Source organism: Aulostomus chinensis, chromosome 18 (genome assembly GCF_037954235.1).
Source record: "Aulostomus chinensis isolate RoL2024-O1b breed Wild chromosome 18, RoL_Achi_v1.0, whole genome shotgun sequence".
Lineage (NCBI taxonomy): Eukaryota > Metazoa > Chordata > Actinopteri > Syngnathiformes > Aulostomidae > Aulostomus > Aulostomus chinensis.
Genome location: NC_141337.1, coordinates 8234051 through 8261382, shown reverse-complemented (window position 1 = coordinate 8261382; position 27332 = coordinate 8234051). Strand labels below are relative to the sequence as shown.

At 42.3% G+C, this 27332-nt stretch overlaps 2 protein-coding genes across 3 annotated transcripts; both read left to right on the top strand.

Moving 5' to 3' along the window:
* Window positions 1–629: 629 nt before the first annotated feature.
* Window positions 630–13093, top strand: colgalt1a (collagen beta(1-O)galactosyltransferase 1a). The gene is made up of 12 exons (XM_086184255.1): window positions 630–1056; window positions 6784–6894; window positions 6969–7086; window positions 7620–7754; window positions 8510–8714; window positions 8792–8911; window positions 9079–9155; window positions 9288–9394; window positions 9484–9616; window positions 9698–9825; window positions 10776–10982; window positions 11070–13093. The coding sequence occupies exons 1-12, from the start codon at window positions 833–835 to the stop codon at window positions 11335–11337; spliced, it is 1833 nt and encodes a 610-aa protein (XP_086040381.1). The 5' UTR covers window positions 630–832; the 3' UTR covers window positions 11338–13093.
* Window positions 13094–13239: 146 nt separating this feature from the next.
* Window positions 13240–27307, top strand: gmip (GEM interacting protein). 2 transcript variants are annotated; one of them, XM_086185529.1, is made up of 21 exons: window positions 13240–13545; window positions 14660–14750; window positions 15230–15320; window positions 15521–15581; window positions 17977–18102; window positions 19129–19193; window positions 19301–19408; window positions 19511–19591; window positions 19765–19926; window positions 20352–20489; window positions 21352–21542; window positions 21691–21782; window positions 21886–21948; window positions 22060–22137; window positions 22224–22366; window positions 22475–22651; window positions 22728–22865; window positions 23437–23636; window positions 23726–24032; window positions 24583–24685; window positions 25963–27307. In XM_086185529.1, the coding sequence occupies exons 1-21, from the start codon at window positions 13476–13478 to the stop codon at window positions 26586–26588; spliced, it is 3111 nt and encodes a 1036-aa protein (XP_086041655.1). In that variant the 5' UTR covers window positions 13240–13475; the 3' UTR covers window positions 26589–27307. The 2 variants fall into 2 exon arrangements, with proteins under 2 accessions (XP_086041655.1, XP_086041656.1); XM_086185530.1 differs by lacking the exons at window positions 13240–13545; window positions 14660–14750; window positions 15230–15320; window positions 15521–15581 and adding an exon at window positions 15598–17527 and having other exon boundaries at window positions 25963–27305.
* Window positions 27308–27332: the final 25 nt, after the last annotated feature.

The following is a 27332-nucleotide window of genomic DNA, read 5'->3' as shown; positions in this document are numbered from 1 at the left end:
CAAGGACACTTGGACATGGTCACCCAGGGAAGTGAGGATCGAACCAGTGACCCTTCGGTTACTAGACCAGACAGCCACGGTACCTCTGAGCCATGCTGCCCCTAGATTAAATATTATGATGCTGCAGAGATTTCTTGCTTTAACATCACCATCTTTATGTGATGCAGATACACAAAAAAGATCACACCTTGATCATTTCAATGGGGTTTACAATAAAATTATGATCTGGAAAGGAAATATTATCTTAAATGTACTGTAGTGACGATTATAAGATAATCACAATTCAATATGTGTTTTTTTTTTTAAATCGTGCAGCCTTAATTACAAGCGTAAAAACACTCTTAAAGATCATTTGGAGGTCAGTGAAAATGTTTTCATTATTTTTCACTTTTTTATCCACTTGATGATGATTTACGCTCTCATGAATCTCGACTTACTCTTCTCCCTACATAAAAGTCCATCAAATAAATCTACCTTGCGTTTACTTTGCGTCAGAGGCAAACGCTGCGGTCCGCACACCTCGGGTTCTATCAGCCTTCTTGATTTTTGTCAGCCGAGGCTTTTCTCAGCTATGTTTTCCACCGCTGGCAGCCCTGCGTGGTCCCTCCCCTTTAACAGCACACGCCCCTTTAACGCCGAACTTTGCAGTGTTGTCACATCATGAGCTCTCTTACACATTTTGCTTTTTTATGATGACCGCGCAGAGTAAGGACACTACTTTTCTGTAACGGTCTGCCACCACGGGTCACATTCTATTAAGATTTTTTTTTTATTGATAATTATATATATATACATATACATATTTTGTAGTACTTCTTCATTTATTTCTACCATGCACGGGCTCGCCTGCCTCCCCGCCGCCCTGCTACTCTGGCTGCTGTCCTGCTGCACACCGGCCCGGGGATACTTCGCGGAGGAGCGCTGGAGCCCCGAGTCTCCGCTCCTCGCTCCCCGCGTCCTACTCGCTCTCATCTGCAGGAACTCCGAACACTCCTTGCCCTACTTCCTCGGTACTATTGAGCGTCTCAAGTACCCTAAAGACCGCATGGCACTGTGGTAAGTTCATTAAGAGGAGTTATTAAAGTCAACGTCCCTGCTGCTAACGTTAGCTAGCATGCTCTTGGAGTCCAGGCATCCTTCCCGGGATTCTTCTTACAGCAGAATAAAACCGCATTCCTGATAGCTTGGTTGAGATGTCAGTGGAAGTGGGGTGGACCCGTGGAGATTAGAGGAGGAGGGTTTTCGTTTGTGGGATAAATGGTGTCACAGATTTCTTAACAAGTAGCTTAACTGTGAGGAACTTCTGCAGAGTTCTCCTCTGTGTGGGACACATCTGCATGGTTACTCGTTGCATTGATCTGTATACGTGGAGGGGAGGGGATTCCTCCCACAAGGAGGGGAGCTGACTAACTGCTGAGCCTAACCTTTCCCTCCATCATTGCCCCCAAGCCAACAGCCCCTCCTGACTACCAGGCAGCCCTCTGGTCCCCTCCTTTACCCCAGGAAACCACAGAAGACAAGAGCTGTTGCTTGACTCCGCATTCAACTGCAAGTATTTAGTCCAAAATGATGTCACCTCGAGGCAAAGTCCAGTAACCTTGATAGTAATTGATACTGGATGTATTGGGAAGTCCAGTGCTCAAAAAAATGGGGTCTGGGGGCCAAATTTGGACTGCCACTAACGTCAGTTTGGCCCATCAAATGTAATAAATGAATTCATACGCAAATAAATGTCAATTACAAAAATAATGATAAGAAAACAACAAAATAAGTTTTAAATATTTTTTACAACTGTGCTTGTTTTTTTGGGGGGGGGGGTTTGGAAATTCTCTTTCAATATTTTAAATTTTTCTCATATTTGGAAGCAGTGCGACAGTGACAGTGGGACGCAGACAAAAGGCACACGAGCAGCATGGGTTGTGTTGCTCATGTGTTGCTTTTGGCCCGGGGGGGGGGGGGGGGGGGGGGGGGGTTAAAGATAAAGTGCTCAAAGTGACAACATAAGTTGCAAAAAAGCAGTGTAAATGTAAGAAGCAGCACATGTTTGATTGAAAAAAGACTGGAACAACGAATGGATGATCAAAGTTCGTCAACTGATCGCCAGCTGTCAAAAGGATGGATAAATGACGTTGAGTATCACAAAACCCCAACAAAATGACTTGTGTCACTGCCCTAATTTGTCTACTTTCAGAATTTGGTTTGAAATGATTCGAGAAGTTTGAAAGTGTTGCACAATTGAACTATTTATACGCTTTCAAATTAGCGAAGCACTAACTGGAAGTAGCTCCAGCTGCTGATAGAATATGGCAGCCACGTACACAAATGCCATCTGGTGTGAAGAGACTTACCAGATCGCGGTGAGATTAATGAGCGTTGTATGAACTCATTTAATGAGAGCTGAATGTTGGGGGCGTTTAACATAAGAAGATACGACCCACTCTTGTAGCTGTCATCGTAGCAGCTCTAGCTAGCCCCACATCCTGAGAGATTGAGAAACCTGCTTTGATGTTGTACTATTACCGTCAATAAATGTGTTCCTTGCATCATTTTTCCTGCTCGTGCAACTCTTTGGAAGGCGTTAATCTAGCAGGAAGATTAAATTGATGTCAGGTAAATGCTTAGAGAGCTGAATGGGTGGTGCTCCCGAGCTATTAGCTAAACAACAAGCTGCAACAACCCACCCCTCTCGCACCCTCAGAGCATGACCGGCCTTGGCTCTGAGAGTTATGCTCTTCACCCCCGGACAAGATTCCCGTCCTTTAGCTGCTTCGTATGGGTGAAGTGGTTCAGTCTCTCCTCTAGTGGTTATACAGCAGTGTTGTTAATGTGTTTGAGGTAAGGACACTTTTGTTATGACCTGCTTAGACACATAACGCCGGGAGAACGCCAACAGCTGTGTGATGCTGTAAACACCACACACTGTATGTTGTTTTTTTTTTTTTTTTAAGCTGATGTTTCATGCAGCTGTCTGGCAAACGTGCCAAACTCTCTGAGCCTGAATTAGTCCTGATGTGATTTAAATCTTCAGCACCTGCAATTATCCCTGTTCTACTGGAGCCGTGTGAAACCCAACGTACGTGGAACAGCGCTTGTAAATGTTTGGTGCTACTTTCAAAGAAAAAAAAGGGCCTTATTCATTTGAGCTGAACATGGGGCGGATGTGTTAATGTTTGAGGATTTGGAATGCTGGACAGCTGGCGTGAGGGAGGAGGTTGTTTTAGCGAGGAGCTGCAGTGTTCTTACGGATCCATGTGAAATCTGTCGACAGGCTACTGCCTGGCTGTCGTCCCTTCCAGCCAAAAATATAAACTCAGCTGATTTAAGTGATTCCTGTGAGTAAAGACCTCTAGTAAAATTAGGGTTTTGGTTTTGCAGCATGGCTCTTATCAATATTCAGGCGAATGGAAAATACAGGATTTTCAGCAATAATTATAAATCCAGTGGGCATGTTTTGGTTGAGGAGACATGTTGCAATGCTAATTTTTGGGTTGGCCTACAAAACGACATCATCCGGCATCACTGCCGAGCTCATCCTCTTCATTGCAACCCCTGCTGTTTCACCATGCTCCCTCTCACTTATAATCTCCTGGAAACAGTTGGCAAAATCATTGTTTTCCTGACTCCCAAACTGCCACCCCTCATTAACACCACCGCCCCTCACAGAGCGTTGACCCCTGCGGCCCCCTCAAAACCCTCACACCCTCATATACAGATGAATACGCTGCAAAAAACACACACTTTGGGAGGATTTTGGCGCCCTTAGATATCCCTGTCCTAGATAAACTGGGCACACTGTAACCTGCTCTTCTGTGAATACACTATTTTTGTCTTTTGTGCTCAGACAGCACTTTTGTTGGTTCCCACCACTGCAGACAATGAGCTTACAGAAAGTTAACATTGTCCTGGTGTTACTTGAGTCGCAGTATCTACTTTCTGTCTTGTTGCTTGAATCCAGGCAGGTACTTGTACTGTATTCAGCCATCGGTACTGTATTCTAGTCATCGATCTCTGTTGGTGATAGCAATGACATCTTCTCTGATGTCAAATGTAGGTTTTTTTTGTTTTCTTCTGATAGCTGACTTTTGCAGCTATTTGTAATAATTCCCTGGTTTGCACGGAATGAAAGAGTTGTTGAAATAACGTCTACAAGGAAGGACAAAGAAGGACAGCGATAAAAGAAAAATAATGCAGGAGTTCTAACAAAATAGGGATGTTGCAGATGTTTGATGTACACTTGAAAAATCCCAAGTGTGAGGAAGGAAGTTTAAAAAAAAAACGGAGGAATGGGATAAAGAAAACAGGATTTGGGGCAAAGAAGTTAAATTACTAATTTTTAACCAATGTTAAACCAATACTGGTAATGACATGGTGATATGATCATCAAACCTTGCCAGTAAATGTAACCGAAGGACTACACACAGTATAAGATGACATCCTGTGTATTCATTAGTGCAGAGGCAGAGAGCTGCTCCTCTTTCTCCTGCTGTCCCCTTAAAGGAAAAGCATGATTTAGATGCACGGCTGGGAGGAAAAATAAAGTTTGTGCAGTAGTACAACAATCTGGGTACTGTTACTGAGCCTCATGTGGATGCCGTATGTAGAAAAGCTCAACAGTTCTTCCTTTCATCTGAAGCTCCGTAGCTTAGGCAGCAATCATATGAAAACGTTTTATCTATCAGGCCTAAAATTCACACGTCAGATGCAAAAGCTCACTTACCATCAGACGTATGAACAGGCTGCATATCAACAATGCCTGCAGCAAAACAGCAGGCATGTCCTTATATGACCTTGCACATCTGTATGAGGGCCAGACTCTGAAGAAGGCCAGTTCCACTTGGCTGATCCTCACCACTCCCTGTGCAAGGAGCTAAAGTTGCTTCAGTTTGCCTGCACATACATGCTACCAACCTGAAGAATCAAAACTTTAGCCCCAGCTGCCACTGGCCTCTTGATTTACTGATTGTGATTTTTATTTTGTGTCGGCCGTTCATGTATTTATTTCTGTTTATTATTGTCTAACCGCTGATCCTTGACTGTGGGAGCAGCTTTTACAATCTTGCTCCAGACTTCCTAAGCGTCTCAAAAACACCATCAAATAGGGCGGTTCTAATTTTAAAAAAAGGAACAACTGAAGGAAAAAAATCGACTTCTTACACTCTAAAACTGGCTGCAAAGTTATATGAACCCTTAACAGGGAGCCACATGGATGAAGGGTTACAGTTGGCACAGCCAAGCAGAGCTGCAACGAAACTCCTCTGTACCAGCCAACAATGTGAAGCCTGAACCGAATGAACAAACATACAGGGGCCTCGAAAAAAAGAAAGGAGGCACGTACCAGGACGTTGGATAGTTCAACACTAGTACCCCATGTCTTTACCATGTAGACTTTACAGTATTTATGGGGATCCTCTGCACCAGAGGAACTTGATCACGGCATTTGAACTGCTACATTTCGGAGCAGTTTACGAGGCGACAAGCAAGTCCATTTATGAGGAGTTGTCACCACTTGATTTCTGACCCCACATTGGCTGGAGAGTTTACAGCATTGTTAATCCTACCAATTTTGGAAAAGCCTCCCATACTCTGTTAAAATGTGGGATTTGTGTTGGAGAATGCAAGCAGAGGTCCAAAACCACATAATTAATTGGCCCAGAAAAGGAGCTGTGCAACTTCCTAGTTAGCTCAGTTATCTCTGGCTAATATCACCTACGGGAAATCTATTGTTTCCCCTAAATCAGTTCCTTAAGCCTACACAGGAAATTATACCTTTCTCCCACAGCAAACTTTTAGCATGGCAAAACAGACTCATGATGTTTGTTGTCAGACAGTGCAAGCAAAATATCAATACTTGTCTGATGCACAAGTTCTGTTATCAGGAAAGAAAAAAACAGAAATTCACATCTCTGTTTTAAAAAAAAAAATTGAAGCGATACTTCATCTGAAATAAATGATTTTGACTTTCAAGTACTCCCATATAAGTGTCTTGGCTGACATGGTGGCACAGCGGTTAGTACCTCACAGCAAGGAAATCTTGGGTTTGAGTCCCAGCCCTCCCAGGTCCTCTCCGTGTGGAGTTTGCGTGTTCTCCCCGAGTCTCTGTGGATTTCCCTACAATCAAAAACATGGTTGCTAAGCTAATTACCCCTGTCTGTGCTCCTGACCAGGGTGCTGGCAGAAAATCTGGAGTTGGTCTCGGAGCGCTGTGGCTCACTGCTCCGTAGAGGATGCAGGCAGCAAATTTTGCTGTACAGTGCACATGTGACAATAAAGGACTTGTTCACTTTTTTTCCTTCCTACATAACCTGTTTTTAACGTTGAGCTAATGGCGCTCCAGTGCCACAAACTACAACAACAGCAAAACTATGCAAAGCTCAAGCATTTTACATGTCATCAGAATAAGAAACCATAGAGTATTCTGGACAATCCACATTTTGCTGCCATTTGCATTATATGCCTATGGAGCTAGATTGGTGTCACACTCATTCTATGTGGCTAGCTCTTATTGTGTTCTGGAGCCACGAGGAAGTGAGGCAACAGTGACAAAACTTTGCTGTGAGCCCAAGAAACCTTTTTGTGAGTGCCCATTCTACCCAGAAGGGTCTGGGTTGGTTGGCAGCAAAGGTAGAGGACATGACATTGCTGGGAGTCTTAATTTTGTTTGTACCATTTGCTATTGTAATGGAACGGCTTCAGCGCGAACCGACTAACAATCACAAAACTGCTTTCAAACTGGGAGAGACATGGAGACTACCGGTAACGCTGATGTGTGTTGTACTTCAACAGGGTAGCAACTGATCATAACGAGGACAACACCACAGCTATTCTGCGCTCATGGCTTGTCAAAATGCAGAACCTTTACCATTATGTGGAGTGGAGGCCAAAAGAGGAGCCCAGGTCTGTTTCTAGTGTTGTTTGGGACATTTTGTGGTGTTAAAAACACTCAGCCAATAATCAAATATGTCTTGCAGACGTTATGAGGAAGAGGAGGGCCCGAAACACTGGACAGATCCTCGTTATGAGCATGTTATGAAGCTACGGCAAACAGCGCTGGAGTCAGCTCGAGAGATGTGGGCGGACTACTTTATGGTAGGTTAACAAAAAAGACCAATGATGCTTTTCCATCTTCAGCACGGAGCCAAAGGCCCCAAGCTGAAGTATCTTTAGTACATGAAAAGCAGGATAAGTACAGGGTCACTTTAAACTCTAGAAATTGTGTTAAAAATTGACCCAGTTACATTTTTCTGTTGCTTATGGTTAACGTTTATCTGGTGCGGTTCATGTGGAGTTCTTTACACTGACACAAGCATTGACCCAACATGACAGTTTTTTAAAGAGAGGTTCCTCTCAGATTTCTTTATGAATGCGCCAGGCCAGCCCATGCCCTGTAGCTTCAGTGGTGTATAATTTTCAAGCATGTTGCATCCAGAATGGCAATATGTTTGCACAACAAATCGTTAGAAATGCTCAGAAACGATTCCCTTGAGGAGAGACTTTGTCACAAAAATGAGTAGTTTGTGGGCTTTTTTGACGGTCGGTTTTATTGCCCCTTCGGGAGCTATGCAGCATTTCAGAGGAATCAATTGATGTTGCGCTACACGTGCTGTTCTCTCCATGTCTAGCTGGCTGACTGTGATAACCTCCTCACCAACCCTAATGTGGTCTGGAACCTCATGCAAGAGAATAAGACCATTATTGCTCCAATGTTGGAATCCCGGGCTGCTTACTCCAACTTCTGGTGTGGAATGACTTCCCAGGTACTGCTCTGATGATTGGTTCCAGATGTCCAAAGATTTTTTTTTGTTGTTTTTAAAGGAGCATGCAAACTTTTTGGGAAATACACTTATTTATTTTACCATTCTTCCCAGAGCCAGACAAGAAAATAGATACCCTGCTCTCCTCTGTGTGAGCGTCAGGGAGCCGAGACCCACAGAGGCCAGCTGGCTGACTGCTAATTAGCTTCGGTTGTGGCTGGGTTGTGTAGCATAACTCTGTCAAAATTCACCAGATACACCTCTTTGCCTGCATTGATAGAACTACAGCGGTGAATATGATTCGATATAAAATCATTTGAAATTGCAAGATCGTGTCATTTTAGTAGCGGATACATAGCTGGGTCTGCTCTCTTCGCTGGGTGCAGTAATGTGATGCAATACCGCAAAACTTCAACCAAGAAAACACAACGTTGCTGGCGGCTAGAAGCGCGACTTTATAAGGGGGGGTGAGGAGGATTCCTTTTCGACAAAGCAAGATCCTGAACTTGATGTGTGTGATGACATTTGATGGCGGTATGCTAACACTTTCCATCCGATACCATCCATGGTGCAAAGCTAACTGACAGTCAGCCGGTCTCTGTGGTTTGCAGTTCCCTCATGCACACACAGAGGAGGGAAGGGTGTCTATCTACTTGTCTGACACTGGAGACGACCGTGAATAAGCTTGATTCTCCAAAATTTGGTGAGCACTTCAATAAGTGCTCTGTCACAACTCAACTGTTAATCAACCTCCTCAGGGTTACTACAAGCGTACCCCCGCATATTTGCCAATGAGGAAGCAGATGCGAAAGGGCTGTTTTGCAGTCCCTATGGTCCACTCGACATTCCTAATAGACCTCAGGAAGGAGGCATCCAGGCAGCTGGCCTTTTACCCTCCACACCCAGAATACAACTGGGCTTTTGATGACATCATTGTGTTTGCATTCTCTGCTCGAATGGCAGGTACGTACATCTGAAGAGGTCACTTGGCATTTTAGCGCATCCAATAAGAAAGCGTTGACATCCTCTGCTCTCAACAGATGTTCAAATGTTTGTATGCAACAAAGAGACGTACGGTTACCTCACTGTGCCGCTACGATCCCACAACACTTTAGAAGATGAAGTTGACAGCTTCTTGCACTCCCTACTGGAGGTTAATGGTGAGTAGCTTGCATCCTTAATGAGGGCGCTACTTTTGCATTCAGCTTCTCTCTTCCAGTGGCTCTGCATTCTCCTCTCCACTGCTTTTCAATTATCTTGACTTCCAGCATGGGTTTCTATATATAATTTATACCATCCCGCATCCATCTTCCCCCTCACTGTGTAGTGCGAAATCCCCCAGTGATGCCCTCCAAATACATACCCGTTCCTAGCAAACAACCTGATAAACTGGGATTTGATGAGGTGAGTAATGAGTGATGTGAAGATGGTATGTGTATGCAATGGATCGCTGTCCACCCCTGTGCTGAACATCTCCCCCTGCTGATAGGAATATTGAATTACAATGACTGGCTCTTCTGTCGCCCCACATGCCAGGTGTTCATGATAAACCTGCAGAGGCGGACTGACCGCCGAGAGCGCATGCTGAGGGCGTTATATGAGCAGAAGATCGCCTGTAAGGTCATGGCAGCCGTAGATGGAAAGTGAGTTCATTCGCATATCATACTCATGCCTTAGAATTCACTCGTCTGATGAACATTTAGTCACATTCTGTTTTCTTGAATCATTTTAGAGCGATGAATATCAGTGAAATTCATGCTATGGGCATCCACATGCTCCCTGGATACAGTGACCCTTATCACGGCCGCCCTTTGACAAAGGGAGAGCTGGGGTGCTTCCTTTCACACTATAATATCTGGAAAGAGGTGAACCCCCTGCAGATTATTCAACGATCTGATATTTTGAGAAAAATAATGGTTTATAACTCTTCGACTGATCGTTCTCAGATTGTAGAGCGACGCTTGCACACCTCTCTGGTGGTGGAGGATGACCTGCGCTTTGAGGTCTTCTTCAAACGTCGTCTGATGAACCTGATGAGTGAAGTGGAAGAGGAGGCACTGGACTGGGATCTAATGTAGGTCAAAAGCTCCTTTGCAAAGATTATCTTTAATATTACTTTGATTCATTAAGAGATATTTCACCCAAAATTTGCTTTTTGTTGTTGTTTTTTCAATCAAGATACCTGTAATTGATGAAGAAGATTTTTTTACGCCCCTGCATGACTTCTTGGTTGCTGGACAGAAGATTTTGCAACAGCGAGCATTCAGTTTAAAAACACAATAAAATCAAAATCTTTCTTAAGTCGTAACAAGATCAATACTTCATTAACTCTTTGATTTGCTCTAAAAATGCCCTAATTAAAACGGCTCCCGTTCCGCACTCTACATGACAGTAGCCAGGCGCCGTGAATGTGAATGTGGCCAGTGAACAAGCTGGAACTGGAACATACTTTTTGTGTCAAATCAAAGGCCTCGTTCAGACTGCAGATCTTTTTCTGTCCGCACTCGGATTTACAAGTTATGCGATCAGATTTCTTGTGTCCAGACATCGCCAACCTATCGCCCGTTTCCATGTTGGACCATGCCGGGAGTGACACAAAAGAAACTTTAAAATCCTGTTTAAGCCTCCAGAGAGGGATGCGTCTGCCAAGATCTGCATTGGGTCAGATTAACAACCTCCTCCAAATGTGGTTTGGATCATGTGGTTTTTGGCTGTTCAGACTGTCTAGAATCAATGTGGCCTGGCAGTCTGATCAAGGTTGAAGTGTCTGTGAAGTATTGAGTGTCCAGCTGCATAAAGAGGACTTGGATTATAATGGATGATCTGTTTGAGAATTTGTCAACACATGTTTTGTATGAGGCCATTGTTTTCTGAATTCTGGATTAACCAATATGTCATGCGGGGGGGGGGGGGGGGGACTTCTGGATGAATTCAAGATTCAAGATGTCCACCTGCAACTACTGGAAAAATAAATGTCGCGTTAAGTGTTGAATCTGACCTCTTTTTCTTTTTTCTGTCTTCCAGCTATATTGGCCGTAAGAGGATGCAGGTGGATCACCCAGAGAAAGCCGTGCCTAACATTCACAATTTAGTGGAAGCTGATTATTCCTATTGGACTCTTGGATATATGATATCATTACAAGGTGCAGAGAAGCTTTTAAAAGCAGAGCCATTAAAGAGGATTTTGCCAGTGGATGAGTTTCTTCCTATCATGTACAATAAACACCCCGTGTAAGTGGCTTGTTTTTTTTTGTCAACTAGGACACAAATAGCACCTTATTTCCCTCTGATGCTCATGTTTTGACATTTCCTCTACAGGTCTGATTATGTGGAACAATTCGAGACCAGGGACCTAAAGGCGTTTTCTGCGGAGCCTCTTCTTGTCTACCCAACCCACTACACTGGTGACATGGGCTACATCAGCGACACTGAAACCTCCACAGTGTGGGACAATGAGAAGGTCCGTACGGACTGGGACAGATCACGCTCGGGAAAAACTCACAAGCAGGCCGAGATCAGCTCCGAGGCCCAGAACTCAGACGTGCTTCAGTCCCCGTTGGACAGCGCAGCCCGGGACGAGCTATGAGAGGAAAGGACTGAAAGAAAAAAAAAAAAGAAAGAAAGCCCTCGGAAACATTAAGAGCTGCATTGAGGTGCCGCGCTAGTTTTTACTTCTGTTTTTGGTACTTTTAATTTTGCATCACAGCAGGGATGGATGTAACGAGTTAGAAAGGGATTAGGTGAGTGTTCTCTGGTCTTTTTTTTTCATATTTGCTTCATAAAGGAACTAGACTTGCCATATTGAATGGCATTTGCAGTACCCGATGTCTGTCTGTCATACAGAAGTGAACCTGAATATGAGCAAACCTTTAAATCGGACTGTTACAGTTCATTCTTGACCTTTTATTGTCATAATGTGACGTGACGCAGTGAAACAGTAAACACAAACATTCAACCAGCACTTGGTCTAAATTATCGGTCACCATCGTCATCACAACCATCCGCCGACTGCGACAGTTGCTGCAGCAAAGGTTGCTGTTAACTCTGATTTACAAAGCTACGTATGTTGTATCGATCGTGTGTGTGTGTGTGTGTGTGCGCGTGTGTGTGTGTGTGCGCGTGCCTTCGCGCTGCAGTGTTATTGGTATTTTTCAGGGACAAATTTGGATCAAATTCCTTCAGTCTGGTGAAATTGTTGAAAAAGGAACATTTTAGGTTTCTGATAGCCATCTGGATCTTAGTGTGGGTAGACCTGTTTTGGACATGACGGTCGATATCTATAAAAACTGAAAGCATATTTTGAGGAAATTTACTAAGACCATCTATTTTGACTGGAGAGACTGAGTATTAAACCCCCCAGAGGTGGTTTGGCTTGTGTTCTGGATCGGTGATAGGACTGGAAGATCTCTTTCTGGTGGTTGGAAAGCAAAGTTAGGAACAGGTTTTGATGATTCTATGGTCTCTATCCATCTCGTAGCCTCATTTGTGGAAACATTCGTTCTTCTGAGTCTTTCAGACTTGCAATTTTTCTGTCCCTGGCTGCCAATGTGGATTGTTTCCAGATCGAGACCACCCAGCAGCTGTTGACAAGAATATGGGCAACACAAATCTGCCTCAAACTTTGTTGATTTGGGAGCAACATGGCAACAGATATCTGCACATGTAAATCCTCCAAAGCTCTGATCAGAAACCCTGCAAAGGATTATTTTTTTATGTTCTAGTCTTCCTTCTTCTCACTCAGTGTTTCCTCTGTTGTGTTATAAATACTGTGATGCCGATGCAACCACTCTAACTACCGATCTTAATGCACGCTGTGCCGGTTTGGTGATAACGCCAATAATAAGATGAGCAAGTGAGGACCAACATTACTCAACACAACCTTATTCTTGAGTGCAAATGTATTGAACTGTGTCAGAGCGCTGACTTAAATCCAAGTAGTTTGAGATCTGCTAACCACACACAGAAATTAATTTTCACACTCATGAAGCATTCAGTGACACCCCTCCGCCTCTCTGCACTTATTTATTCAGTTTTTTCCCTTTTTTTGTCTCTAAATTCTTCCACCACTTTAAATGCTCCTCAACAGTGGTCAAGCCCCCATTACACTCAACATGAATGATCCATGGATGATCAATGAAGCCGTCATTCTGTCTCTGCTGTGTGTTGTACTGTAAATGAGCGAGATGACAATAAAGCTCTACTTGAACACGATATCACTTATTTTTATTATTGTTATTTTTTTGTCTGATGTCAAGTGTCTTGCTGAAGAATACCTGCCGATATCAGTGTATCTGTAATTCGTTCACATACACAAAAAGCCCCTGAGGTCAGAAACACAATCTGAACACACACACCAGTATCTTCTAACTGTGTGTGTGTGTGACACGATAGAATAGGTGGGGCTTATCTGTATTGACAGTAAGACACACTTCCTCTTCTTCTGGTAGTGAGAGAATTAGCCAACCTCCACTCAAACAGAAAAGATTTGAAGAGCAGAAAACTCAGCTGCATTCTGATATTCTACCAGAAGTGTTTTTGTGTGTGTGTGTGTGTGTGTGTGTGTGTGTGTGTGTGTGCGTGTGTGTGTGTACCATGACGGTCACTATTATCACAACTACACTATGTGTCCTGTAGTGTGACCCTGAGGGTAGATGATGTGTGAGTGGTGTTAGTAGGCTTTGGTGAGATATATTTATATATATAAATATATATATATATATTTCTATGTATATTTATGTATACATAGAAATGGAGGAAGAGCAAGTTCCAAACAAGGATTTATCCCAGGATACAGGTGAGCACAAAAAGAATTGTTTTTTATAATTTACTTCTTCTTCATGAATAGGAAGAAACTGTTCCACATCTCCTATGAGCTCTACAATTCTCCTTTTTTTGCTTTAAAAGCTGCCACTCGTTCATGGAGTTTTATCAGTTGTAATAGCAAATGTACCATAGTACATGAATCTTGCTTTCAGACATGCATCACGTGGTTGTAGCATGTATAGAAAATAATGTGAGAATTTGTGGTGCTCCACCTCGGACGAAGGAATGTGATACTTCCTTAAGTATTTCTTTTGTTCCCTCACATTCTGTTTCTGCACATTTTTTTTCATGTGAATTTTGTAAACGTACTTCAATCTTTTCAAACTTGTCATTGCTAATTTTGGAGCATTAAAAGACTTTCAATTAATTTTGAACACCGGATTTTTTATATATATATATATATATATATATATATATATATATATATATATATATATATATATATATATAATTTTATTTTGTATTTGCTAAAACACATTACCTGATCTCAGTTAATCTATAAAAGCCAACCAAATCTAGCAATTAAAACAAGACTTATTATGCAACGAGTTAAACTGCAAGCAGGATGTGGTTGACCAAAATGGAGTTGTCTGTGACAAAGATTGCATTTTCTCATTTGTTGCACCACTTGTATCGTAAATCATTCGCCACTTTCTGCGGCTGTAGTATCCCTCACAGAGATCAGTTCAAAAAATAGAGCAAAACAGGTTTCAGTAAGTTTCATTTTATTCCTTGTGTGTGTATGTATATATATATATATATATATATATATATATATATATATATATATATATATATATATATATATATAAAATTCTTTTGTTCCTAAGAAATTGAGCAGAACAGCATCTTTTTAGCACAATGCTGCATGAATACTGCCTGGTCACGGTGGTGGTTTCAGTCTTCTGGTTGATTCCTTTCGTAGAGAACTTAGAGACATGGTGTGAAGGCAGATGAGGCCTCAATAATCTTGGATTTGAAATACTGCAAATGTATTTTGAGTGGTTTTTGTTGTAGTGAGAATAACACAAGAAAGTTGAAGACCAGATCGTGACTTGAAATAGCTTTCTCATTTCTGATTGCAGATGTAAAGAGGGTGCCGCATAAATCAGAAACCAAGAGATACAGTGAGATCTTCAGAGAATTTGATAATCTTGAATTATCTTTTATCTCTCTGTAAGTATGTGCAAAGTCCTGAAACATTCTCCTTGCTTAGTTTGATCTGAAGACTATGATGGAAAACCCTTTTTTTATCATTGGCAACCTAAGAAGATGAAACTCTCAGTGTACAGAATATTTCATCTGGCGTCTTTACTGAGTCGTTGTTTAGTGTCGTGCTTTGCAAGAATGGTTCATTTCTTTGGATATTTTCAAATTTAATGACAACAGTTGGAAGTCGCTCCTTTATAGGAGCTTCACAACCACCTGCTTGAAACGTTGGACACTGATATTTGGTGGCTTGTAGGTTGTGGGATTATTTTGATTCGAGTCGCAGCAAAGAATAACTTTAATATTCTACTTTCGAAAAGCTTTTGATCATTCGAATGACATGTGCACTCACTGTGTTGCCCTCCATCAGTTTGTGTGTTCCTTTGTATGAGCTTTTGTTTTGCTGTTTGTGTTTTTCTCTCTCTGCATGTTGTTTCTGTCCTCAGTGAAGGAGACGATCTGCTGTCAGACATTCAGTCCAACTGTGACTCCGTCACTGAGGAGAGCGCAGGGCTCGCAAAGCCGCAAGAGGCATCTGTAAGGACTTATTTAATTATTCTGTCTGTTGCTTATGTCAGTCATTAGGATTCTGCTTCTAAAATTACTCATCCGTCTGACACGATTAATAACTATATCTATATCTATGTATATACACATATATACAGTATATATATATTTTTTGCAGTGTTCAGGGACACTGATGCTTTATTGAGTTCACATCTGTACTCTTCTTGCAGTGTACAGATTTGCATCCCCATGTCCGCCCTGTCCTCAATGAAGTAGATGAAAACTCATCAGGTATGAGTGTGTGTGTGTGTGTGTGTGTGTGTGTGTGTGTGTGTGTGTGTGTGTGTGAGTGAGAGAGACCTTTTGTCGCGTAAACACTGACTTTATCGGGTACAGTAGTCCCCATGGAGCCCAGAAACTCTAACAACGTGACATTTCTGTTGTTTATATTTGAAGGTGATGATGGTTTGGGGTTGTGTTCAGATTCTAATGAGTTTGGTTGCCCAAGTAGGGGTTACGTCTGCCAGTGACTGGTTCAGTTTGTTTGTCTGTTTGCAGGTTTATGTAAAAAAGTTATGGTTTTACCAGGAATGTATTTGGGCCTGGAAAAGAAGCCATAGAGTGATCTTGCCTCTGGATCTAAATTGTTTTTGTTTTTGTTTTTTCATGGACGTCAATTGCGACAAATAAGATTTAGTTTTAATACTTTTGAAATATTATCCAGACATTAAGGAAAATTCTGGTCATTTTCAACCCATATTTTCCCTTTTTTAATGGTTGCAGCCATTTGTAGTTTTTTAACATCCCCCTCTGTCTCAATATTGGAACAATTCATTTAATTTTGGTGCTTGTTAATCCTTTTATGAGGGAGGATCTGGCCAAAGGTTGAAAAAAATACTTGAATTGTTCTGTTTACGATGACTCCAGTCCTGGACATAATACAAGGGTGCTCTAGTGGCCTCGGTGGATGTGCACACTGTCTAAGTACATTTCTAGTCAGGGCAAGTCCCAAGGAAATGTTCACCTGTGGGTCAGTGTGTCCAGTTGCCCACAAGCTCCTTCATGCCCCTTACTGGAGAGGATGAAGTTCCGCCAGGTTTCTGTCTCACATCCCATCTTACCATAACTGCAGAAGCTCGTGTCCGTTTGTGAAACTTGATGTCTCCCTTCAACCTTTATTTGTTTTACTTATAACTGGCCGTGAGTTGTAATTGCCCTGTTGTAACAAGATTAGGATAAAGAGAGAAGATTAAGCCGGAGACAGCTGCACTCTTTCACCTACCGAGGTGTTTCTGTTGTACTGGCTTGGGCAGTAAATACAGGGGAGGCTGAGAAAAACACAACACTTACTCACAGACCAAGAGGGGAGTGGCTGCCAAGTTCTCCAACCTCAGGTCACACAGCACTGTGGGAGATTAGCAATTTCAGAGAGACCACAGTGGAGCTCTGAGGGAAGAAATAGCTTGCACGATTTAATCTTGCAGCACAGAAACTCTGGTATACACACACATACACACACATACACACACACACACACACACACACACATATGACTTAGAATCTATATTCACTTTTAGATAATGCTTAAACTCATGTAATTGATAATAAGGTATATAAGTTCTAAGCAAACATTAAAATGTAAGTAATCCTGTTTTTTGTGTTCCCTTTGGTTGTGTTTAACACCGTCCATGCTGTCACACACCAGGAGGTAAACCTCTCTATGCTCCTGTAAAGCCCGTCACTCTACAATCTGGGCTTGGACAGACTAATCCTCAATCGCAGGAGAGTGAGGCCATAGCTCAGCACAGAAGCTGCAGGGAGGCTGATTTCTAAATATGCTGAGTAGGAAGGATGCACAATCTAGTCACAAGGCTATGACATTTTTAGAGCTGGCTGTTTTTTGTGGATTTCTCTTGAAAAGTCCTTTTTTTTTTACTGGATGTGGTGATGAACAACAGTAGAATAAAATCTGCAAGCCTGAGAGAGGAACTTGAGAAAGAAGTGCTCTTTGGCAACGAGTGCCTAGTCAGTCAAACATGGCTGAATTTTCTGAGCTGCGGACTCTAGGATGATGTGGAAATGTGCTCTAACCTTTAACTTATGGAGAAAATGGAGATTTGTTTAAAAGTGTGACATGTTGGTGAAAGCTGTGCTGAGATCGGAGGACTCACGGAACGGCAGGGAAAGCATGGGGCGGAGAGATCTTTGATGTGACAGATCATCCACCCTGTGTTCGTGTGAGTCAGAGACGGAGAACCACAGTGGCTGTCATATCAACGCCCTGTTGCATAACTTTCTGATTGGTGACTCTAGTGTCTAACTTTCTAGCTGGAAGTGAACAGGTATCTCTTCTTCCAGAGAGAGGAAGAAGGTGGAGGAGGGAAGTTATTTCACTAAAACTGTACATGGTACATCCCCATTTGTGCCCATTTGGACATATTGAGCTTGTTTGTCATCTATCACTTGCCACATGAAGTCATTACTTCCTGTTTTGTTTTTTTGTTTTTTAATTTGACTTAATCTGAAATTAAGGCTGAGTGGCTGGGGTCTATGTTAGATCCATGTGTTGTTGTTGTGTTTGAGTCCTCCGTGAGGGACAAACTGTGGGGTGCAGCCCAGTGGACAGCGTGTCATCCCTGAGGACGGCGTGCGGAGCCTCCAGTGATGCTGATGTACTCCCTCTCAGCTCAGGAAGGCGACCTGGCCCTCTGTCGCTGTGACGATGGAGTGGAGACGGCGCTGCAGTACGCTAAGATGTGGTGCCGCTACGCCAAAGACCTCCTGGCCTGGATGGAGAAGAGAATCAGCTTGGGTAAGCTTACGAGCTCCTCTGGACATAGTTTAATCATGATGAGCACTGTCATATCTGCTATGTATAATATCTATTATGTTGAATTACTGACAATTGGTCTATTTTTCATTTAGTTCTTGACTTATGTTGATTGTTTAATGGAAATCTTGTAATTTGGAGCAAAAAACATGGCAACAAGTTTTACATGGGTTTTTTTCTAAGTCAGTTACTTGTACATTACTACAACATCTACCACTGGTACAAGTGTTTGTGGGTTGAGTGTAATATGGATCATAGCACCATGCTGCAACCTGCAGTAACATGATCCGATCTTATTTCACTCAGTGTGGACATCTGTGGATTCACACACACACACACACACACACACACACACACACACACACACACACACACACAAGAATTAAAGGGTGGATTAATCTGGCAGGCCAGAGGAAGGACAGGATGAATTTGGAGTCCTTAGACAGCACACTGGGATGCCAGTTTGTTGACAATAAGTGCAGCTCTAGACACACTATTCACTCCCATATTCTGTCCCTGTTGTCTGGCACATTCAGTCCTTAGATAAACCTCTGTCTCCCAGAATCTGTCCCTAGATAAACCTCTGTCTCCCAGTATCTGTCCCTAGATCAACCTCTGTCTCCCGGAATCTGCCCTTAGATAAACGTCTGTCTCCTGGATTCTGTCCCGAGATAAACAACTGTCTCCCCCTGATTTTGTCTTTAGATAAACTTCTGTCTTATAAAAGATGTCTCTGGATAAACCACTGACCTGCAGAATCTGTTCCTCCCTCCCTGAGGTCACTTTGTTGTTTCGCATTAACAGCTGATGCAAACACAAAACCAAAAATATTTCCCAGACAACCGATTGCACTAAAGCGGAAAAACTCACACAGACTGAATCTGCTGGAGCTCCTGCAGGTTTGACAAAGGGACATAGGAATCTACATCATCCATTTGTGTGTCACTCACTTGTGAGGCACAATATGCTGACATAAATCAAACACCATTTTGATTTTTTTGTCGACAGAACAAGAATTTGTCAAAAATGTCACCAAGTTATCAGAAGGAGCAAAAGCCAATTTTGCATCACAGGTAGGACTTTATTTATGGATTATGTGATACATTAGCAATGGAGGAGTCCAACATTTCACTTGAATTTGCAATAGAAAAACTGACTAAAGTTGTCGTTACCTGTATAGGAAAAGATGCCCCTTCAGTACATCTACACCATGGCACTGGAGCAAGACATCAAGAACAGTTCCATCTCCAGAAAGACTTCAGAACTCATTCAAAACCGCTGTTACCAGGTAAAGTTCATCTGCACAGATCAACATTTCACTGAATCGTTTCTATCTTTTAGACCTAACTGCGATCTAAGGTGTCTTTAATCCTGTATCTCTGTCCCACAGGCGTTGGCGGCCAAGAGGAATGAGATTGACAAGTGGCGCAGAGAATTCAAGGAGCAGTGGGCCAAACAACAAAGGAGAATGGTATGCGTGGCGGGATTATTGTTCGGCTTTAAGACATTGCAACTAACCGGATACTTGAACAAGAATTTGATGCAAAAAAACATTTGTTTCTGTGAAGAAGTGCCGTGATGCACTGGGTAAACAGTCTCATCTGCGTTGTTCTCCTTCTATGTGTCTCCCTCCTGTGTTTTCAGAATGAAGCGGTGACGGCTCTAAAAAAGGCTCAACAGCAATACCACCAGCGCTGTGACGAGCTGGAGAAAGCTAAAGCCGTCACAGCAAAAACAGTGGATGACACAGCTGGAAACAAAACACTGGATAAGAGGAGGAAGTCCAAAGATGAAGCGCAGACGAAGGTGAACATCCCCCCAAAATGAAGTTGAATGCATTTTTAATATATTTTCCAAACTGCATAAGAGAGGATTAAGAATGACAATGCCTGCCTTTATCCATGCATGTTATGATCATGACAGTTTAATTTCAGACATTATTTGAATAATTATTCTGTGTCAGATATTCTAAATTTTGAGTTATGCCTATGAGAAATCAGGTCAGCTGAGTGGAGGTTTGCTCAAAGTTTTATGGATAAAGGAAAGTTTATTTGTTGGTAACATCTGTTGTAATTTGATTCTGTAAAAATTCACAGGATTTAAACTCACTGCATTAAAACCATTTTTCTTTTTTCTAATGCAAGAACAAAAACATAAAAATGCTGTAAGTGAGCGTATTTTGATGGAGTTTATAATCCCAGAGAAATCATCCAGCTGTTTTCTCCCCTCAGGTGTTGGAGACAGAGCTTCTGTACCGGCAGTGTGTGTCTGACGCCAGGATTCAGCAGGATGAGTTAGTGAAAGTCAAAGAGAGAATTATTTCTCACATCCGTAAGCTCATCTGTCAGGGAGACACCGTGCTCAAGGAGGTTGGTATCCGTGACACTGAACTTCTCTCTTCCTGGTTAGACCTTGTTATACATGCAGCATCCGTACACACGCTCGCACATGCGCGCGCGCACACACACACACACACACACACACACACGTGATAGTACTACCAAGTTTCAGTTGAATTATTTAAGCCCAGATACATACATTTATTATAGCATCAGGTGGAGCAGATATTCCCGGTGTTTGTAGCCCCGGACCCCAGAGATAAAGGTGCCAGAGACCCTTGTGCCAGTAATATTATCCAAACAAAATTCATTTAAAGTCAAACTGCTATTTGTAGAGCAGTTATGCAATTATTTTTATCATCAGAAACATTGAAGGTGTCGCAGGTTCATTTGCATTTAACTGTGGGGTCACGTGTTTGAGCCTCACCTCCTATGGTGATCGGGCTGAACTGCAGCCCTAACTATTCCAGATGTGGTTGAAAGGTGCTATGTAAGTACAGTCTACTCACCTTATTAATAATTTCTTGATCTTTTTTGATTTCTTCTCTTGCTACCACTCCCCACCACCCTCTATTGAGCGTTACAACTCCCTTTTTGGCAACCCGAGAACTAGAGATATTAAAAATCAGATGAAGTTCAAAAGCTTGTAGGAGCCTCACTTGTATTTGAAACAATCTACACTTACGTCTGAGATGGAATGATGGTAAACCATGTCTGAATCTTCACTAATGTGCATATTATGCGTCATACTGGCAGGATTTAGAAATCAACTGGAATTCTCTCATGATTTCACCCTTTTTGGTGAGAGAATCAATCAGCAAAGCAGGGTTCTATTATTGTAGATTACACTCATTATTATCATGCTATCTGCTCCGCCCCCTCTGTGCATCAGGCTACTGTCAACATGTTTCACTACCAGCGGCAGCAGATCGAGCCTGTCCCCCTCGGCTATCACAACCTAGAGCTGGCGTGTCGGTCCCTTGAGCCTGGCGAACCCTATCTGATGTACATCCTGAGTAAACGCCGACCTGAGCAGCAACTCCAAACCTTCAGCTTCCAGGAGTATATGGGTCAAGTCAAAAGGTGCGATCGGATGAGTTGTGTTTTGATGGCAGTAAAATTGGGGGAATTTTTTTTCTTTGATGTACACATATTTTGATATTCTATAAATGTAATGAAATTCACTTCTGGTCATTAACTAAAATGTTTGTCTTAACCCTTAATTTGAAAGGACCAAAAGGAAAACCAGTAATCCTCCTGGTTCCGTGCAGGATTCCTCTCCTATGATAGATGAAAGTCCCTTGAAACAACTTGGGGAATTCAGTAAGGATTACACATGATAATATATATAATAATAATATGATACACACATATTATCATTTTGTTTTTTGGGTTTTTTTTTTTAACACGTTTTGCTGCTCTTCAGGGAGAATAGGGTACAGCGACAGTGAAAGTATGGGAGGTAGCTTAGAATCTCTGTCCAGCCCTGGTAAGAATATATTAATGTCACTTTTATTTCATATTCACATGAAAACTTGTAAAGATAAATATATTTTATTGTTTCTATCTCTGTGTGTTCTGTGGGAATACATAATTGAAGCTCACACAAATAGAAGGCTGCCAAAAACCACTTTGTTCTCAGATGACCTGGACGACCGTGAGATAGCGTCAGAATCAGGTTGGTTGCAGCCTGTTCATATAAACATGGTTGGGTTTGTTTTTTTAAACTAGACTAAGCTCCGCGAATGTACCGTCTTCCTACAGAGTGCATCGATGGCCAGCCAGTCAAAGTGCGCATGTTTCCACGAGCTGCACTCACACACCGACTCAGGAAGATGAAGAGCAAGATGATTAAATGTAAACAGTGTGACAACTACATTGTCGTCAACGGGGTTGAATGCGAGGAGGTATGAAGCCAAATGGGAGATATATATGATATACACACACACATCAGTTCAGACTGAAATAGACAGAATTAATGTCGTTATTGCACTCTGTTTCTGTTGCACCACCAGTGTGGCATTGGTTTGCACAGGAAGTGCATGGAGGTGTGCCAGCTGGAGTGTGAGTGCAACAAGGGGACAGTGTTTGGCACTGACCTCTCCCTGCTGGTACGAGACAAGCCAGACGAAGTGCCGTTTGTGGTTCTGCACTGTACGTCTGAGATTGAAAGTCGCGCTCTTTCAGTCCAGGTATTATTTACCGACACCAAAACATGTAAATGGTCAAGAGATATGGGGGTCTCAACTGTTTTTGATTTCCTCGGAGGGGGTGTATCGTGTGAGTGGGTCCAAGCCTCGAATCCAGAGGCTCTGCCAGGCATTTGAGATTCAGAAGGAGCGGGTGGACCTCTCTGAGCTTTCCCCACATGACATCACCTCTATCCTTAAGCACTTCTTCAAAGAGGTACAGGAAATGTTGACACATGAACTTCACCAAATTTCCTATGATCACAGTGGTGGAAACAAAATTTTCCCTTCCAGTACTCACAAATACGTGTCTTGAACTCACAAATACATTTTTCCATCCAGCATTTCTTCCAGCCAACTGCGTATATTTAGCTTGAAGCTAAGTGTTGACTGACTACAAACAACTTTCTAAAAATGCCACTTAAAAACCTCTGATCATCCAGTATAAGCCACAGCTTCATGAAACCTACAGTTCAGAGCCAAAGTGTTACAATTTGATTTGTTTTTAGCTCGACTCAAGTGTTAATGGATTAATGAGCATAAGGCTGGATAAAGAAGATGTGAATGACACCTGACGATATACTTGAGGGTATATTTTTGGACAATTGGTAACCTTCAGTTACCATCAGGTTCAAGCTAAATATACATGGCTGGTTCTTTCTGCATTCTGGAGTGACAAATAATAAATGCAGGGGAGAAGAATGTAATTATGAGCTCAAGACACCTCAAAGGCAAAATATATTATTGGATTACGAATCGCTTCAACTTAATTTTTTGCTTGCTCTCAGCTTCCAGAACCTCTCCTAACCTTCGACCTGTACAACGATTTCATCGGGATGGGGAAGACCATTCAGCTCCTGAGTGAAAGGGAACCAACAGCAGACACTAATGAGATAATGGACATCGTTCACAACCTGCAAAAGCTACTACAAAAACTACCTTCTTATTGCTACAGCACTTTGCAGCACCTGATATCTCACCTGCTAAAGTGAGCGTGAAGCCGACGGAGCTCAAATGTTACTTTGGGGTTCTTTATCAAACTTTGCCTCAGCTTTCTTTGAATTTGTGTGTCCACAGAGTTTCAATGAACCTTGAAAACAAGATGTCCGCCAGTAACTTGGGTATTGTGTTTGGTCCGACCCTATTGCGGCCGCCGATCTCTACAGACATGCCGATGATTGCCCTGCTGGAGACCAGTTTCCAGGCTGTACTTGTAGAGTTCCTCATCACACACCATGACAAGGTTTTTGGTGTTCCTCAGAGACCGAGTACACCCACTCCTCAGGTGCCCACTGCCCCCTTTCCACAAAGCCCTCCTAAACCTCCCAGTCCTCCAGATGAGGGACAGGGCACATCCTTCAGAGACCGACCACATTCGCTTGAAGTAAGTTGTGTGACAGAGTTGTTGAAACTGCGGGAGGTTAGATTATTCCCGTCCGAATACTACTACTACTACTACTACTACTACTACCACCACAGAGCAGTTACATATATATATATATATATATATATATATATATATATATATATATATATATATATATATATATGCAGGGAGGGAGTTTGCACCCGAGTTACTTTTCCTGCTTAACTTGTTGTTTTAAGAGCCTTGACACCTGGTACTTTAACTACATGTTTATTCTGTCAGGATTAACAATCTGGACAGCTGCTGCTTTCCTACCGCTCTTCCTGCGTTCACTCTGTCCTTTCACACTCTATTATGTGGTTGTTTCACTGCTGGCGAGTAAAATCTGAGCAAAGTAAAGTCTCAAGGGAGGTGTAAATGCGGTCAGTACTGGTAACAACACAACCTCACAGTTTAAAATGTATTTATCTATAAAGCCGTGAATTGCTGATATAAATGGGTCAGTCGTCTGTAACAATGCAGTATTTTCGGTTTCGAGGGAACTACTCAACCTGTGTCATTCCAACAGAATCGAACAATCAAGAGAGAGTCAAGCGAGGGTTATATATCTGACAAGTCGTCGTCCAATGAGGCTGTAGACCAGCTCAGCCCTGAAGCCACTGACAGAGCAGGTAGGCGGGGATGTAGTTGAGAGCAGGATCATGATAGAATTCAATCTGTAGGTGTGATATCTTCGTTTTTTTTGTACATGTTGGTTTATTAAGATTGTTGTTGTAGTTTGTACCTTTGTTGCTTAAGGACACGGTTTAATTAATTCTGTGTGATTACTGTGTAGGTAGAAAACATTCAGCTTGTAAATTGTCTCTTGGTTTGTCAGTAACTCAGTAGCTGAGATGTGTGGGTGCAAAAGCGTTGGTTGCACTTCCCTTTTTTTCGCTGTTTATACATTTCCTCTAGTTATTTTTAGAAATTAGACTTCCTTCCATCTTTCACTGTTGCTACCTTCTGTCAAACTAGATGAGCTGAGTTCTTAAATGTTCTTTGGGATTCTGTTTTTCTGTGACTTTGCTTTTGTTGAAAAATCTTAGAGTTATTAAGAGAATATTCAGACAATTTATGCCACACAGCACAGACTTTTTCTTCAAGGAAATACTGTTAGTGCTGACTTGAAAGTCTCAGGTTTCATCTCCTGTTCTTTTGCTTTGCTCTTCTTGAAGTTCCGCTCCCTTCACTCTGGCAACCACAGCTTCCTGGCTTCAAATAAATACATGACACTGCAAAAACAACAAATACTGCAGAGTTTTTGGTCCAATTTTAGTTAAAAACAAAATCTAATTTAGAGAATCACTTAATAAGAATCCCATCCCAGTAGCATCAGAAGGCTTAAAAAAAGACAATACATCTTATTTCAAGAAATCTTTATACAAACACTGGTAGATTTTACATACAAGCAAAAACTAGTGGTTGTGTATCTTCGTGTTGTGTGGCTTACTGTCATTAAAATGTAATTAAATTGACCTAAATAGGACATAGTCCTGTAAATACTGCATTCTATATTAGTCTGTAAGTGTTTGAAAAGCCCGACATGTCCAAACATAGTACCTTACAACGCAATATATTCCTGCCATAAAATACACAAGACATGGATGTGGACATTTGTGTCAGTTGTAATGAAGTTTCCCCCAAAAATCCCTTGATAACCTCGACCTTTGACCACCAAAGTCTTTTCAGTTCTCCCTTGAGTTCCAGTGGACGTTTTTGCCAAATTAGAAGAAATTCCCACAAAGTCTTTCTTAGATATTGCAGTCATATGGTGCCACATTGGCCTTAACCTTTGACCTTAGGCCACCAAAATACTCTAGCTTGGGGTTACAAACTGCTCAAACAGCCTGAAAACAATGCGCAGATTAAGTTAATCTTTCAGTACTTTGATGTTCTCCCTCTTCAGCTCCAGTCCTGGCTATGAAGGGAGCATCAAGTGACATTCAAGGTGTGAACTCAGGGGAATCCATCTGTGTCTCGGTGACCAAGCCGCACTACCGCTTCACCAGACAGCCTGTGAAGTATCACCGTCATCATAAACCAGGACCTCGACCCTCCAGCCTGAGTCGTGCAGCCAACCAGGCGGCGACTCCAGTGAGGGACCTTGCAGGGAGTGCAGACAGCAGCCGCAGCTCCTCTCCTGAGCCCGGAAAACCGAGATTTTCCCAAAGCTTGGATCTCTCCTGTGAGAACAGCTGCCAGTCCCACCAGGCCTCCGTCACTGCAGAGAACAGAATGGACGTCCCGCTGAGCCCCCGTGAGGTGGTGCAGTACATGCTGGGACTGGACTCATCATTCACATCTACTACAACGTCCTCCAGTGCAACACAGGAGTCCTCTCAGGAACTGATGGCTGCGAGTCCAGAGGATCTAAATCTGTCCAATAATAGACAAAGTCCTGGGCCCAGAAAAGCTTTATGCCGGGCTCCAAAGACTGCTGAGCAGAACCTGACTTCACCGGCCCAGAAAATCCTGTCTGGTCTGAAACTGAGGCGCAGCCACTCGGGGAAGGACGAGCAACTTTTTGTCTGAAGGATGTAAAATCATTTCTACTGAGTATATAATAACTGCTTGTACAATGATATTTTCCTCACAAACTCCCTGCATCTAACACAAATTCCTCTCTTCTCACTCTCAAGTCACACTCTAATAATCTCCGTTTAAAAGTGTGTGATGCTGCAACCATATCACCACTAATCCACGCTAAGATTTTGATGTGCCGACCATCCAGCTGTCTGTGACGCACAGCAGATGTTTCTATATGTAACTGGTTTGAATATTTCTAATGTATTTAGGAATAACAAGGTATTTGCGGTCTAGAGATGCAAACTAGCTCATCAGCATCCATTCCCACCCCCCCCCCCCACCCCCCATGTTTATCAGATTATGATGGTTTAGAAAAAGGGCAAAAAACATCAAATATTGTATTGTAAACATAGTTTTATTGTCCATTCGTGTTTTTTTTTTCTTCTTCTTCTTTTTTCAATGTTGTATAGACTCCATATGTGCATGAAATCCCAGGCGGGCTATTGCACTTCTCCTAGTGTGACACAAGGGGGCGATGTTCTCTCGGTGTGAAGGGAAAGCAGATGGTAAAAGGGTCAATAAACCATGTATTTGTTGTTACAAGCGCTGTGTTTCTAGACGTCACCTTTTCTATCAGCCTTCTCACGCTTTGGTTTCCAGTTTCATGGAAAGGGATTTCATATTTAATGGCGGACTTTTATTGAAATGATCTTCAATTGTCTTTGTTCTTCTGGTCGTATTTTGCTTTTG

Bases quoted from the DNA above. Each gene is read 5' to 3' on its own strand.
- colgalt1a (XM_086184255.1), top strand. From the start codon at position 833: ATGCACGGGCTCGCCTGCCTCCCCGCCGCCCTGCTACTCTGGCTGCTG. The intron at 8,912-9,078 runs GTGAGTAGCTTG...CTCACTGTGTAG, and splicing joins CTCCCTACTGGAGGTTAATG to TGCGAAATCCCCCAGTGATG. The intron at 9,156-9,287 runs GTGAGTAATGAG...CCCACATGCCAG, and splicing joins ATAAACTGGGATTTGATGAG to GTGTTCATGATAAACCTGCA.
- gmip (XM_086185529.1), top strand. From the start codon at position 13,476: ATGTATATTTATGTATACATAGAAATGGAGGAAGAGCAAGTTCCAAAC. The intron at 18,103-19,128 runs GTAAGCTTACGA...TTTTGTCGACAG, and splicing joins GGAGAAGAGAATCAGCTTGG to AACAAGAATTTGTCAAAAAT. The intron at 20,490-21,351 runs GTTGGTATCCGT...TCTGTGCATCAG, and splicing joins GAGACACCGTGCTCAAGGAG to GCTACTGTCAACATGTTTCA.